General features: G+C 42.7%; 1 protein-coding gene across 1 annotated transcript; it reads right to left on the bottom strand.

The window, feature by feature from the left end:
* Positions 1-1,931: 1,931 nt before the first annotated feature.
* On the bottom strand, positions 1,932-2,725 carry LOC139830931 (serine/threonine-protein phosphatase 7 long form homolog). The gene is made up of 2 exons (XM_071819677.1): positions 2,594-2,725; positions 1,932-2,516 (listed from the first exon to the last, which is right to left on the bottom strand). Exons 1-2 carry the CDS (start codon positions 2,660-2,662, stop codon positions 2,295-2,297), a joined length of 291 nt encoding a protein of 96 aa, XP_071675778.1. The 5' UTR covers positions 2,663-2,725; the 3' UTR covers positions 1,932-2,294.
* Between the last annotated feature and the right edge of the window lie 13,730 nt (positions 2,726-16,455).

The raw sequence follows: 16,455 nt of genomic DNA, 5'->3' as shown, positions 1-16,455 counted from the left end.
TATGTGTTTAAGTATATACCATTTATATTTTTAGGTCCACATTGCTACATCTAATATCTTCTAATTAGTAGAGGCATTGTCAAGACACCGTGCATATGCCCATTTTCAGAAACAAGAATCTACATGACATGACACATGCTAAGTATGTTTTCCGCTGAAATCGAACGAACTAGCATGTCATGTCACCATGCCTTCACAAACTAGAATCTGAAAGAAAGACAATGCAGAGCGGGCCAAAACAAACTGTTGCATATCATGCACCACAAGCCATTTGACTCGTTCACTCATTCAGTAACCTTTTTCCCTTGTCGTGACTAACAAACCAGGACATCTCATTCAGTCACCTTTACTCTTTTACCAGAAAAGTCTCTATCTTTCCAAGCAACATCACGTCTTTAGCAGAAAGCCGTCGTTTCTGCTTGTGGATGCTCCCTCCGGGCGATTTACAAAAAAATAACCCAAAAGTGAAAGAAAAGCACAGACTAACCCTCCGGCGAAACTATTTCACCAATCTAACCCTTTTGTGTGGCGCCCCTCCCACGGGCGCCACACATGCCCATGTGGCTCCCCTCCTGCCGGCGCCACTGTCCCAGCCGACGTGGCCCCCTCGCCGCTGAGCTGGTGTGCCCATCCGACGTGGCAGCAACGGCGCCACACATGCACTTGGAATTGCCCAAAACATACTGTGAGACAAATCCTCTGGGACTTAGCCGTTTTGCGAGGCTCGATGTGTGGCGCCGATGCCACGGGCGCCACACATAGAGGCTCGCGAAAACGGCTAAGGACTTATCGTCCGGAGCCCCTGGATGTTTTCGACCCAATAGTTCATATAAGTTGGCATGTGTGGCGCCGATGCCACGGGCGCCACACTAGCATTTGTGGCGCCAGTGGGAAGGGCGCCACACATTGATTTGTGTTAAAAACATGAAAAATCCTACCAAACTCCAACAGTTACGAGTACAACATTGGACACAACAAGTAGCAATTTCATGACATACACATATAACACTTCATAGGTCACATTGTAGCACGTAGATTCAAACAACAAGTAGCATTACAGACCATGGTTCGAAATGACATAGGGTTCACAAATCGATACTTATGAATATAGAGTTTACAACAACACGTAGCACATCCTAGTAACGTCCTCGACGTGCCGTCCTCGCGGGCTGCTTCCGGACGGCCATCCTCTTCGTCCGCTGCCGTGGCTGTTGTTGCTGCTGCTCCTGCTGCTCCTGCTCCTCCTCCTGCTCCTCCTCCTCCTCATCTGAAGAGAACGGCTCGTCGTTCATCATCCTCGATAAAGCTGATCTCCGCGGCGGCCCGTCATCCTCCTCAGTGACAACCTTCTTTCCTCGGTTGACATAATCTTCCGGAGTGTACCGGTTTGGAGCCTTGCCCCTTGGCTTGAACTGGTAAACTGACCGTGGGGCTTGCTTGGAGGTATGCTTTGGAAGTATGCCTTGACTCAGAATTAGGTCGTCCTCAGGAATCTTCACAAACATGAACACATGAGATTACAAAAGTTGAAATTAGTAAGAACATGTTTGACAGCAACAAAATAGTCCATACCTCCCGCTCTTCTGAAGAGGAAGATGTAGCGATTTCGCCTTCCCGGCAACCTAGCAAGATGGCTAACCGCCGCATCTTTCGTGCAGTGTTCTGCGTCATGCCGTTAATGGTTACAAAGCCACCACATCATAGTACCGTACATTCACAGTTGGTGATCATACCTTAATGAAATACCGCAACGGTCCGACAGGCTTTTCATCTCTCCCGCTCTGCTCCCACATAACCTCGCACTCCTCAGCTGTTTTTTGGATCTCCTCCCGCTGTGACAAACATAGCATACACAATTGAAGCGAGCACATGGCAATCTAGATGATGTACTAGTTAGTGAGAGAATCCGTTACCACGAAGTTCAGCTCGGAAGCAATAGAAGTCGATCTCCCTCTGCGAGCAAAGGTGTCGTGCTGGCTTTGCCCAACCTCATCGAACTGGATGGGGTCGTCCAAGATCTCCTCAGGATACGCGTGCTTAACTAACTCGATACGCGTGTTCTCATGGAACCACTCGAGGTAGTTGTTGAAAGCGGTGAAGTCGTGAGGCACAATCTGCTCAGGGCCAGCATTCCGTGCTGCTTCCAAACAGTGTTGGAACGCTGCGATGTGGCCGCTATGATGGACTGGCCAATTTGTGATCTTCCTCTGCCGCTGTCTATCAAGCCTGCAAGAATCAACAAGTTAGTTTGTACCTCTTCTATCAAGAATCTTCCATCGCATGATTCCACAAGTTTACCTATGAAGCGCCTTGTCCGTGTCTTGCCACAGTGGTGGGCACTCCTGATACAGCCCAAACTGTCTCATCACTCTTTGCGGCTGGTGGTGTTCAACAAGCCACATGCATATGAGTGGGCAGCGCATACGCCAGAACCGCGCCTCCTCCGTGCACTTGTGGTTGAGGTCAGCCATCCCCGCGCCAATACGGTAGTAGCTACCATATGGCTCCCATTCCACCTGCAGCATACAAATATTTAGAACATGCCAGTAGAATCAATCAAAACTAGGATTGCAACTCCGCAGTGATCGGTTACCTGCTCAGCGGTAAGAGTGTCCAACTCCGCAGTGTACTGCCTGTACATGACCATTGGATCGCTCGTCATCTCCGAGACATTGTCCCAAAGGTATGCCCAAGTGGGCTCCCGATCAGGAAAGTGAGGGTGATGAGGCCATGGCCTCTCGGTGAGTGTCCTAGGCCACCCAACTGATAGGCGGTCCCAGCTCCATACGGAAAGTAGGAGCATGCATCCACCAATACCGCCGCTCCCAGACCTGCGACAAGCTTCGTCCAACTGCGCACATAAGACATTTGGTTAGTACTTTGTCAAAATAGTACAAGTGCCGCTGTTAGACATAGGAAAATAGTACATAGAGCAAATCATCACCTGCCGGTAGAGGTAGGCAAGTGCCGCTGTTCCCCAACTCCACCGGTTATCCAACACCGTAAGCGCCTTCAGCCAACACCAATGGGCCAGCTTCCCCCCACTGTCAGGAAAGAGAGTCCTCGAAATCATGTACCATAAGTACACGCGGGCGTACGTCCTCCGAGTGTCCTCGTCGGCCTCTTCCGGGCATTCTCCAAAGTTAGTCCTGATCCATTCGAAAGACGCGCCGGCGGGAGCTCTCTTCTTTGGTTCTGTTGGCAGCGGAGGAGCCCTGCCAATAAGGTTCTCCATCTGCTGGCGCCACCCATCAGAAGCTGTGTTCATACACAGTGGCTCCCCCTGAATAGGTAGTCCAAGGATCATGGAAACATCCTGGAGAGTAGGGGCCATCTCGCCGGCCCTCAAGTGGAAGGTGTGAGTCTCCGGCCTCCACCGGTCGACAAGGGCGGTGAGTGCCGAGGGGTTCATGTGTGGCCCCCCACGGCTTACAAGGGATATGAACGGCATAAGACCGGTAGGCCGGATGAACTCCGTGTACCTCTCGTCATACGGTATATCCGCTGTGCCATGGTAACGAATCTTCAAAGGGTGAAGATCCGTTCCCCTCTCCGTCATATGAACAGCCCGGTGCATCCTGTCGTACTCTTCATCCAGAAGCCACACCATCCTACATGTTTACACAACCATATTATGAGTCATTCCACTAACAAAAATGAGCAACACATACATGAGAGTTCATATCCAAATACATGAGAGTTCCATACATACACACATACATTCATATCTAGGGTTCCAACAAATATTTGGTTCAAATATGAGTTATTCCATCACAAATAGTAGACATTTCAAGACATACATACATAGAATTTGAACACATACATAGCCATTTTATATCTACATAGCCAAATCTAGGGTTCATATCCAAATCCACCAACATATCCAAATCTAGGGTTCATATCCAAATCCACTAACATATCTAGGGTTCCTACACATACACATTCAACACTTACATAGCCATTTCAACACATACATAGCCATTTCAACACATACATGTAAAATTTCATATCTAGGGTTCCAACAAATCTAGGGTTCATATCCAAATCCACCAAATCCACCAACAATAGTGGACGAATCAGAGGGAATCGAAGGGGAATACCTTGAGGAATGGAGGAGGAAGGACTTGGCCGGATAGATCTGATGATTCCTTGGTCGATTTGGTGGGGGTGCCGAAGGGGAGGCGGGCGGCGGCGGCGGTTGGGGAGGAGAAGCAGAGAGGAAGAGAAAGAAGAAAGAGAGGGTCGGGCTGGGCGCGGGCGCGGGTGCCACACTTAAGTGGATGTGTGGCGCCCGTGGCATCGGCGCCACACAGGCTAGTGTGGCGCCCGTGGCATCGGCGCCACACATCGAGCCTCGCAAAACGGCTAAGTCCTAGAGGATTTGTTTCACAGTATGTTTTGGGCAATTCCAAGTGCATGTGTGGCGCCGTTGGGAGGGGCGCCACACATGCTGCCACGTCGGATGGGCGCACCAGCTCAGCGGCGAGGGGGCCACGTCGGCTGGGACAGTGGCGCCGGCAGGAGGGGAGCCACATGGGCATGTGTGGCGCCCGTGGGAGGGGCGCCACACAAAAGGGTTAGATTGGTGAAATAGTTTCGCCGGAGGGTTAGTCTGTGCTTTTCTTTCACTTTTGGGTTATTTTTGTGCAAATCGCCGCTCCCTCCATCCAAATCCAAAACAATATGGTGAACTATTCCTGTGTATGGACTGTGGAGGAGTATTTTGCTTCTTTTTTTTGCCGGTGGGCTTCCCTTCACTTTTCAGTCACCCAAGCCATCCAAGGACAATCATTTTTTTTTCTTTCCTTTTTCACCTTGGCAGGCATGTGATCGGTTGGTCCAGCATCCAGCGTCTTGCAGTTTCTGTTAGGAATGTCAGATTCAGGCCCAGCTGGGCCATTCTATCCTACCTACAACCTATACAACCCTTGCCTATCAGCTTTGTGTTTATGATCAGTTAAAAATAATTGTTGTGTTTATCATAAATGCATTGATTTTAGGAATCATTTATGTAATAGAAGATTTTTTTATATTGCCATGTTGATCGACACTAGAAATCAATAAGACATGGAAGAAACATTTAAATGTCGGTCTGATTAGCCCATGTGTGCAGAAGACATATTTTGATAATTTATCATTGCTAAGTCGAAGTAAAATAAAAAATATATAAACAGTGCAACTCATGACATCCAATAAAACCATGAGAGACATGGTAAGAACATAACTTGGGCTAGTTCACACGCACAGATGTGTGTTTTGTTCATCTATTCGCAAATAAAATCAACTTTATTTTGTTGTTATATCATGCATTATACTACAAAATGGCCCTTTTTATTGTGTCTTGTAATGATTGAAGGTTGATTAGCATTGGTTCAAATCTAGCAGTTACCTTTGGGAAATATCTAGTTAGTTATTGATTATTAGTTTCTCGGTATCTCCAAGCCTTTGCCACTACAAGGAATTACAAACTCGAGTGGTAATAATGACTGTAGACTACACAACCATGCGAGTGCTTATTTTGTTCATTCTTCATTGTTCTACGCTGGATCGATTTGCCAACTTTAACCTGATAATGCCACCATCTTTCGATACCAGCGACCTCTGTGTAAAATAGCCCGTCTATAGCCTGGCTATAACCTTCCGCGATGCCCGCGGCTATGACTGGAAATAGCCGCTAATAGCCTGACTATAACTATTTAGCGCCAATTTAGCTTAATAGCGGCATTCTTTCCGCTCAACGGGTCCAAAAAAAATTGACCCAAAATTTTCAGAGCGGCCAAATTTATGAACACCACTATATCATGAACTGCTACTACATAATGATGTTGTAATATTTGGGCATAACTATGTCCTTAAATATCTATGAACTATGTTTTTGACATAACTATATGTGAACTATGTTTTGGTTATGCGCATCTCTTGTGTGACAATGTTATTATGGTACGTGTCTGTGAATTATTGATCATATATAAGATTTATATTTTTTTGACACAAAAATAGTGGGGAAGATCCCCACTGTGTCATTATATATATTTTTTTAAAAATAGGGGGTAATATGTACATGGAGTGAGCTAGGATGGCTCATAATATGTCTAGCCAGTCTTGCATACCTTCTCTCAAACTAGGTCTCACTCTATGCCTAATAAGAGATATTGAATCCCTGAAAAAAGCAAAACAACTGTCCGGATCTACATGTTTATCATAAAAAATAATTGAGTTTCTATGATTCCAGATGCTTCAGCATCTATTATGGCTTCATTAAAGAATCTGTTGAGTGATTTCTTCTTTGCATCTAGTATCATCTCAACTACCTCTAGTTCTGTATTCCATTCCTCCCCAATTTTCCACCAGAAATTCTGACTGAAGTCACACTGGAAAAGGAGGTGCAACATATTTTCAGGTGAGTCTTCATTACATAAAACACAATGCTGATTGCCCAGAAAGAAGTTTTTCTTGACCATATGCATTTTTGTATTTAATCCATCTTGTATGGGAAGCCAGAAAAAAAATTTCTGTTTTGGGAGACATGTTGATTTCCATATACACTTAAAAGGAGCTGGTGCAGCAGGGGCATTGACCAATGCCAGATAAACCTTTTGGGTTGAATACTTATTACCACCCCATGAGAAATTCCATTTGTCATTCACAGACATATCATCAAGATGCAAACTGTTTAGTTCCTGTTGTTAGAGCAATATGCTTGTTGTATTACCAGGGGGCCAAAGGCCACAATATATAGTACATGTACAGGTGCACATATGCAGAAAGCCCCCTAACATATGGGGAAACTACAATAGACAAATATATACATCTAACACCCCCCTCAAACTCATGGTGGATCCACAACACTGAGTTTGGAGAGTAAGAAATCATGCTGCGCTCGAGTCTGTGCCTTCGTAAAGAAATCCGCCAACTGCAAATCTGAAGGCACATAATGAACTGCAACAACATCATCCTGTACCTGTGCACGTGTGTAAAAAGCATCAACACCGATATGCTTGGTCAGCTCATGCTTGACCGGATCACGTGCAATACTGATAGCACCTGTACTGTCAGACAAAAGTGGAGTGGGTGTCATAACAGAGATCCCAAAATCTGCAAGCAACCACCGTAACCAAGTCACCTCAGCGATCAACAAAGCCATAGCCCGCAACTCAGCCTCAACACTCGACCTGTTTCTTCGTCTTCCAAGCAACAAGCGAACCACCAAGAAACACACAGTAAGCATAAAGCGAACGACGATCCGTAGGATCACTCGCCCACGTAGCATCCGAATAGCACTGGAGCTGGAGGGAGCTGGAACGGGGAAAGAAAAGACGACGAGTGATCGTGCCACGAAGATAACGAAGAACACGGAGCAGATGACTATAGTGAACAGTGGTAGGAGCTGAGACAAACTGACTCAGAATATGAACAGGATAAGAAATATCAGGACGAGTGACAGCAAGATAAACAAGACTCCCAACAAGATGGCGATAACGGGTGGGATCGGGAAGAGGATCACCATCAGTAGGACGAAGCTTAACATTAAGCTCCATAGGAGTATCGACCGTGCGCTCATCCCCAAGAGCAGCACGAGCAAGAAGATCCTGAATGTACTTTTCCTGAGAGATAGAAAAGCCATCAGAAGTGGAGGAAATCTCAATGCCAAGAAAATAGCGAAGAGGACCAAGATCAGTCATAAGAAACTGATCACGAAGACGAGCCTTGACGAAGGCAATATACTCAGGATCATCACCAGTAATGATCATATCATCAACATAGAGAAGAAGAAGAGTACGTCCACGAGGAGAAGTGTGAACGAAAAGTGCGGGATCATGAAGACTAGGAGAGAAACCAACAGCAGTCACCACAGAGGCGAAGCGCTCAAACCAGGCACGAGGGGCCTGTTTGAGACCATAGAGAGAACGTCGAAGACGACAAACCATCCCATCGGGAACCGAATACCCAGGAGGAGGCTGCATGTAAACCTCCTCACTCAACTCGCCATTAAGAAAAGCATTCTGAACATCAAGCTGGGAGACAGACCAGCGGCGAACAGAAGCAACAGCAAGAAGGGTACGCACAGTAGTCATATGAGCCACAGGGGTAAAAGTCTCATCATAGTCACGGCCGTGCTCCTGCTGAAAGCCACGAGCCACAAGACGTGCTTTATAGCGCTCAAGAGATCCATCAGAGCGAGTCTTAATTTTATAGACCCACTTACACGTGATAGGACGAACACCAGAAGGGGGAGAAACAAGATCCCAAGTGCCAGTGCGCTGATGTCTACGGGTGCTTCTATTCTTGTAGACAGTGTTGGGCCTCCAAGAGCAGAGGTTTGTAGAACAGCAGCAAGTTTCCCTTAAGTGGATCACCCAAGGTTTATCGAACTCAGGGAGGAAGAGGTCAAAGATATCCCTCTCAAGCAACCCTGCAATCACGATACAAGAAGTCTCTTGTGTCCCCAACACACCTAATACACTTGTCAGATGTATAGGTGCACTAGTTCGGCGAAGAGATAGTGAAATACAAGTAGTATGGATGTATATGAGTGGTAATAGCAATCTGAATAAAATATGGCAGCGAGTAAACATGCAACAGAACAGTAAATAAACGGAGTTTCGATGCTTAGAAACAAGGCCTAGGGATCATACTTTCACTAGTGGACACTCTCAACATTGGTCACATAATAAAACCACTCTACACTCTCTTGTTGGATGATGAACACCAGTAATTGTGTAGGGCTACAAGAGCACCTCAATGTCGGAGTTAACAAGCTCCACAACATTCGATGTTCATATTTAAATAACCTTAGAGTGCATGATAGATCATTGCAATTACACCAAGTACTAACGTAGCATGCACACTGTCACCATCACACTATGAAGGAGGAATAGATCACATCAATACTATCATAGCAATAATTAACTTCATAATCTACAAGAGATTACAATCATAGCCTACGCCAAGTACTTACATGATGCACACACTGTCACCGTTACACCATGAAGGAGGAATAGAGTACTTTAATAACATCACTAGAGTAACATGATAACCCACAAGTATAGGGGATCGCAGCAGTCTTCGCGGGTAGTAAAACCCAATTTATTGATTCGACACAAGGGGAGACAAAGAACACTTGAAAGCCTTAACAGTGGAGTTGTCAATTCAGCTGCACCTGGAAACAGACTTACTCGCAAGAGTTTATCAGTAGTAACAGTTTTATAGCAGTAGCAGTAGTAAAATAACAGCAGCAGAGTAAGAGAGACAGCAGTAGTGATTATAGTAAACAGCAGGATTAAAATACTGTAGGCACGGGGACGGATAACGGGCGTTGCATGGATGAGAGAAACTCATGTAACAATCAAGCAGGGCATTTGCAGATAATAATAAAACGGTGTCTAAGTACAAAGCAATCAATAGGCATGTGTTCCAATTATAGTCGTACGTGCTCGCAATGAGAAACTTGCACAACATCTTTTGTCCTACCAGCCGGTGGCAGCCGGGCCTCAAGGGAATCTACTGGATATTAAGGCACTACTTTTAATAGAGCACCGGAGCAAAGCATTAACACTCCGTGAACACATGTGATCCTCACATCACTACCATCCCCTCCGGTTGTCCCGATTTCTGTCACTTCGGGGCCATTGGTTCCGGACAGCGACATGTGTATACAACTTGCAGGTAAGACCATAAACAATGAATATCATGATGAAATAATAACATGTTCAGATCTGAGATCATGGCACTCGGGCCCTAGTGACAAGCATTAAGCATAACAAGTTGCAACAATATCATCAAAGTACCAATTACGGACACTAGGCACTATGCCCTAACAATCTTACACTATTACATGACCAATCTCATCCAATCCCTACCATCCCCTTCAGCCTACAGCGGGGGAATTACTCACACATGGATGGGGGAAACATGGCTGGTCGATGGAGAGGCGTCGGTGGTGATGATGGCGATGATCTCCTCCAATTCCCCATCCCGGCGGAGTGCCAGAACGGAGACTTCTGGCTCCCGAGACGGAGTTTCGCGATGTGGCGGCGTTCTGGAGGGTTTCTGGCGACTTCGACTTCTCTCTGTGCGTTTTTAGTTCGAGGGCGATAAGTAGTCCGAAGGAGGGCGTCAGAGGCCGGCCGAGGGGGCCACACGCTAGGGCCGCGCGCCCCCCTCCTGGGCCGCGCCGCCCTAGGGTGTGGGGCCCTCGGGCCTCCCCCTGACTTGCCCTTCTGGCTCCGTAAGTATTCTGGGAAAATAGGGCCTTCTGTATAAATTCCGAGGTTTTTCCTGAAAGTTGGATTTCTGCACAAAAACGAGACACCAGAACAGTTTTGCTGAAAATAGCGTTAGTCCGTGTTAGTTGCATCCAAAATACACAAATTAGAGGCAAAACAATAGCAAAAGTGTTCGGGAAAGTAGATACGTTTTGGACGTATCAACTCCCCCCAAGCTTAGCTTATTGCTTGTCCTCAAGCAATTCAGTTAACAACTGAGCGATAAAAGAACTTTCACAAACACATTTGTTCATATGATGTAAATATTCTCATGCTATGGCTAACACTTAGGCAGTTCATAATAAGATACATGCAAATAAGATCATCTAATAGCTATGTCAATCATGGAAAGGTACCAACAATTAATAATAAGCATCATGAATCATGTATATAAGCAGGATTGCAATGTTCATAAAAGAGTATGACAGAGTGGTATCTCGCTTGCCCATATTTGATCAGCAAAACATAAATGCTCAGGCACCTCTGAAGTTCATAGAAAGACTAGAAATAGTGATTGTCAAAGATAAAAGCATCAAAGTTATACCACAATCAATCATATTTTGAGACAAGCATATTATACTAAGAATGACAGTTGTGCTCTCAAGAAAGTGCTCAAAGAAAGGATGGAGACACAACATAAAAGTAAAAGATTGACCCTTCGCAGAGGGAAGCAGGGATTAACATGCGCTAGAGCTTTTCATTTTTGAAACAGGAGTAAAATTATTTTGAGAGGTGTTTGTTGTTGTCAACGAATGGTAATGGGTACACCAACTACCTCGCCAACCGGACTTTCAAGAGCGGCTCCCATGAAGGACGTTATCTCTACCAGCAAGGTAGATCATCCCTCTTCTCTTTTGTTTACATATGTATTTTGGTTTCATTATGGGTGACACTCCCCCCAACCTTTGCTTACACAAGCCATGGCTAACCGAATCCTCGGGTGCCGTCCAACAATCACATACCATGGAGGAGTGTCTATTTGCAAAATTAAGTTGCTTACTGATGAATCAGAGCAAAACATGTGAAGAGAATTATTAGTGAAAGTTGATTAATCGGGGCTGGGAACCCCATTGCCAGCTCTTTTTGCAAAATTATTGGATAAGCGGATGTGCCACTAGTCCATATGAAAATCCGTCAAGAGTAAATGACAAGGTTGAAATTTAAACACCACATACTTACTCATGAGCTATGAAACATTAACACAAATTGAGAAGCATTTTGAAGGTTTTAAAGGTAGCACATGAGAATTTACTTGGAATGGTTTGAAATGCCATGCATAGGTATTTATGGTGGACACTCTGGAATAACTTGGTTTTCATGTGTTTGGAAGCACGAGCAGCGTTCCCGCTCAGTACAAGTGAAGGCTAGCAAAAGACTAGGGAGCGACAAATCAAGAGAGCAGTAACTGTCATAATCATGCTTGCGGCAAAATAAATTAACTGAGGCATAAAAGTGATACAAGAACTCTGAAGCAATGTAAATCATCGAGGCTTAATTGACTTTTGTTCAGTCATATGCATGCGTGAGCATGTGCCAAGTTAATTCAAACGAATTATTCAGAGGAGGATACCACAATATCATACCTATCTATGAATAAAACAATGCAAGCAAACATCCATGACATGCTACTCATATTAATAAATTGGAGCTAAACATGAGAGATCATGAACTACTAGACTTTCTTAAATGACATATACCTCACATGAACCAACTAAGCATGCTCACATGGATGAGTATATGTACAAAAATGGAAACAAATAGAGTTCATACCAGCCTCTCACCACAATCAGATTGTCGAATATCGTCATTATTGCTTTTTCACTTGTGTAGCTTGGATAATATGAAATGAAAACCACGCTCCAGCCACCGAAGACCATTGAACTCATAATGAACTTTATAAACCAAATAAGAACAACAAATATTTTTGGTGTTTTCGAATTTGAGAACAAGAACAAAAGGAAACAAGCAAACAAAGCAAAATCTTTTTGGGTTTTCTTATAGCAAACTAGCAATAGCAAATAAAGCGAAGCAAATGCAAGAAACCAAGATAAACAAATGGTGAAGAGAAACAACAGAAATATTTTTGGTCTTTTTGTGTTTTAGGAAGGAAACAAAGCAAGAACAAGAAAATGAAAACTAAAAGAAACACAGAAGAGCAAGATGGCAGAAATCTGCCAAAACTTGACAGCAGTACAGAAATCGATTTTTACAAAAATCTTCCGTGGCTCAGCTCGAAAAGTGTTCAACTAATGAAAGTTATATAACAACCTGGGGAACATGCACAAAAATTGGCAGCTCAAAATAACGTTCTGGCTGTGCGCACGAATTTTTTTTGTAACAGTCCAGAATCTGTTTTCAGGCAGCACTTCCCCAAATATCATCTCCCTCTCATTAGAAAACCACTCAAAGAAACTAAACAAGTATGTACAAGTATCCAGCAACCATAATATGCAAAGAATGAGTGATGCCGGTATACCTCCCCTCAAGCTTAGGCTTTTGACTCTTCTTGATCATATATCATCCTCCTCTCTTGACCCTTGAAAACTTCCTTCACACCAAACTTCTCATAAACTTCATTAGAGGGGTTAGTACTCAAAAAAATTGAATTCACATTGGTCCTGTAGTGACACATTGCAAGAACTCAATAAAACATTAGCTACAGCTCTCCACGTCTAGAAAGCCTTGCTTAAAGTCCGCAAGAGACAATGCAAAAAACAGAGACAGAATCTGCCAAAACAGAACAGCCAGTAAAAACGAATTTTAAAGGGGTACTTCCGTTGCTCAAATCAGAAAATTCAAAACTAATGAAAGTTGCGTACATATCTGAGGATCACTCACGTAAATTGGCAGATTTTTCTGAGTTACCTACAGAGAACCCTACCCAAATTCGTGACAGCAAGAAATCTGTTTCTGTGCAGAAATCCAAATCTAGCATCAACCTTCTATTAGAGACTTTACTTGGCACAATAATGCAATAAAGTAAAGATACAAATGTATTGCTACAGTAAGTAAAATAAGTGGAGGAAGAAAGATATGTTGTTTAGTTCCTCTATGCATATAAAATGAATTTGTTAACAAGGTTGATCAAGTCTTGCCACCAAATAAATTTTACATAGCATATGAAGAAGTAAACCTCAAATCAATCATGTTACCTTGAATTGTATTGATATGGATCCAATCACAAGAGTTTGATATTCTTCTTTGGGCTCATATATAGGACAATCAATGGTTCCCACTTTGATAGTTCTCACATTAGAAATTGTATTAACTCCACATGCTTTCTCAATCCTCTTGGGGAAATAGACGGTGTGCTCCCTATCATCAACATTGAAAGTAACTTTTCCTTTATTGCAATAAATAACAGCCCCTGCGGTGTTAAGAAAAGGTCTCCCAAAAATAATAGACATATTATCATCTTCAGGCATTTCCAACACAACAAAATCAGTCAATATCAAGCAGTTATTAGTAACTTGAACAGGAACATCCTCACATATACCAACAGGAATAGCAGTAGATTTATCAGCCATTTGCAAAGATATATCAGTAGGTATCAACTTATCTAAGTAAAGTCTCTTATAAAGAGAAAAAGGCATAACACTAACACCGGCTCCCAAGTCACATAGAGCAGTTTTAACATAATTATTCTTAATAGAACAAGGAATAGTAGGTATACCTGGGTCGCCCAACTTCTTTGGAACTTTGCCATTGAAAGAGTAATTAGCAAGCATAGTGGAAATTTTCTCATTGGGGATTTTCCTTTTGTTAGTAACAATATCTTTCATATACTTTGAATAAGGAGGCAATTTAATAGCATCAGTCAAAGGGATTTGCAAGAATAAAGGTTTCATCCAATCACAAAATTTATTATAGTGTTCTTCTTCCTTTGATTTTAGTTTCTTAGCAGGAAAAGGCATTTGCTTTTGCACCCATGGTTCCCTTTCATTACCATGTTTCTTAGCAATAAAATCTTCTTTAGTATACTTTTTATTTTTATCTTGCTTTTCAGGTTCATCTTCAACTTCTTCTTTATCAGAAACATCATTCTTATCATTACCATTATTATTATCATGTTCATTACCACTTTCAGTTTCAGCATCAGAAATAGAAATACTATTAGGATCATTAACAGGTTCAGAGGATTCTACAACATTTTTATGTTTCTTCTTCTTTTTCTTAGAAGGAGCACTAGGTTCAATGCGTTGAGAATCTTGTTCAATTCTTTTGGGATGCCCTTCAGGATATAGAGGATCCTGGGTAGAGACACCACCTCTAGTTGTTACTTCATAAGCATGTTTCTTTTTAGAATTATTTTGTAATAAGTCATTTTGCACTTTAGTGAGTTGATCAATTTGAGTTTGAACCATTTGAAAATGTTTAACAAGCATCTTAACATCATTGGAGGTTCTCTCCACAATATCATGCAAATTGCTAATAGCTTGAGAATTTTCCATTAGATGATTCTCTACTCTCATATTAAAATTTTCTTGCTTAACAATATAATTATCAAACTCTTCTAAGCATTGCGCAGGAGGTTTTGAATACGGAATATCTTCTCTAGTAAAGCGCTGAAGGGAGTTTACCTCAATCATGGATGAAGGGGGAATTATCTCACATATATCTTCTATGGGAGGTAGATTCTACACATCTTCAGATTTAATACCTTTCTCCTTGAGAGACTTCCTGGCTTCCCTCATATCTTCATCATTCAATTTAATTAAACCCCTCTTCTTCAATATTGGCGTTGGAGTTGGTTCAGGTGTAGTCCAATCATCATGATTCCGGCCTATTTTAGCCAATAATTCTTCAGCTTCGTCTGGAGTTCTTTTCCTGAAAACACAACCAGCACAACTATCCAAATATGCCCTAGACTCAATGGTTAGTCCACTATAAAATATATCAAGTAAATCATTCTTTTCTAAATCATGTCCAGGTCGAGCTCTGATAAGAGAACAAAATTTTGCCCAAGCCTCAGGCAATTTCTCTTCATCTCCCTGGTCAAATCTATAAATTTTCTGTAAAGCAACATGTTGAGCACTAGCAGGAAAGTATTTTCAAAAGAAAACATCACGCAAATCAGTTGGACTTTTAATAGAACCAGGAGGCAAATTATTATACCAAGTTTTAGCATCATCCTTTAATGAGAAAGGAAAAATTTTAGCGACAAAATAAGTACGCATCTTGATATCATCAGAAAACAAGCTACTCATAGAAGAAAGTTCAATCATGTGTTCTACAGTACTTTCTTTTTCAGTACCACAAAAGGGTGCTTTCTCTACAATAGCTATATGAGATAGATCAAGAGAAAAATCATAATCTTTATCCTTAATGCATATAGGAGATGTGGCAAATTTAGGATCAGGAGATAACTTATGTCTAACAGTATATTGTTTGAGAAACTTTTTAATTTTACTTGCATCAGCAGTAGCATTGCATCTATTAATAAAATCATCATTAAGCTCCACATAATCTTCATCAGGATCATCACTAGAATAATCAAGTTCAGGTGAATTAATAGGTGTAGTAGCATCAGGAGTTTCAGTATTTTCAATTTGTCTAGACCTAGCAATTGTAGCATCTAGAAAGGATCCCAATGAACCACTATCATCAAGCCCAGCAGAAACATTATCAATATCATAAGAGTTTTCAGATTCAGCAGAAGTACCAGCAAGTGAAGCTTGTGGCGGTGAAATAAGTTTATCAATCACAGATGGTGAATCAAGAGCAGCAGAGGTACTCAGAGTTGTACCTTTTCTTGTAGTGGATGGTAATATGGCGACTTTAGGATCGCGAGTTTTACCCATGATGGAGAATTTGCAGCGAACAATATCAATCCAAGTGAACTTCCAAATAAAGCTATGCTCCCCGGCAACGGCGCCAGAAAACGGTCTTGATAACCCACAAGTATAGGGGATCGCAGCAGTCTTCGCGGGTAGTAAAACCCAATTTATTGATTCGACACAAGGGGAGACAAAGAACACTTGAAAGCCTTAACAGCGGAGTTGTCAATTCAGCTGCACCTGGAAACAGACTTGCTCGCAAGAGTTTATCAGTACACTACAAGAAAAGTTCTGATAGACAACGTCTCAAAATCGTCCGCTAAGGGGTATTTTTCGTCGCCTATGGGCCTAACCCGACGATATGGGTTCTGTTGTGGAAACTGCGTCAGGCAAAGTCCAACGACGTTTTTTTC

This window comes from Lolium perenne, chromosome 4 (assembly GCF_019359855.2).
Source record: "Lolium perenne isolate Kyuss_39 chromosome 4, Kyuss_2.0, whole genome shotgun sequence".
Classification (NCBI taxonomy): Eukaryota; Viridiplantae; Streptophyta; class Magnoliopsida; order Poales; family Poaceae; genus Lolium; species Lolium perenne.
The sequence above is the reverse complement of the archived record's forward strand: the minus strand, read 5'-3'. Positions and strand labels throughout refer to the sequence as shown.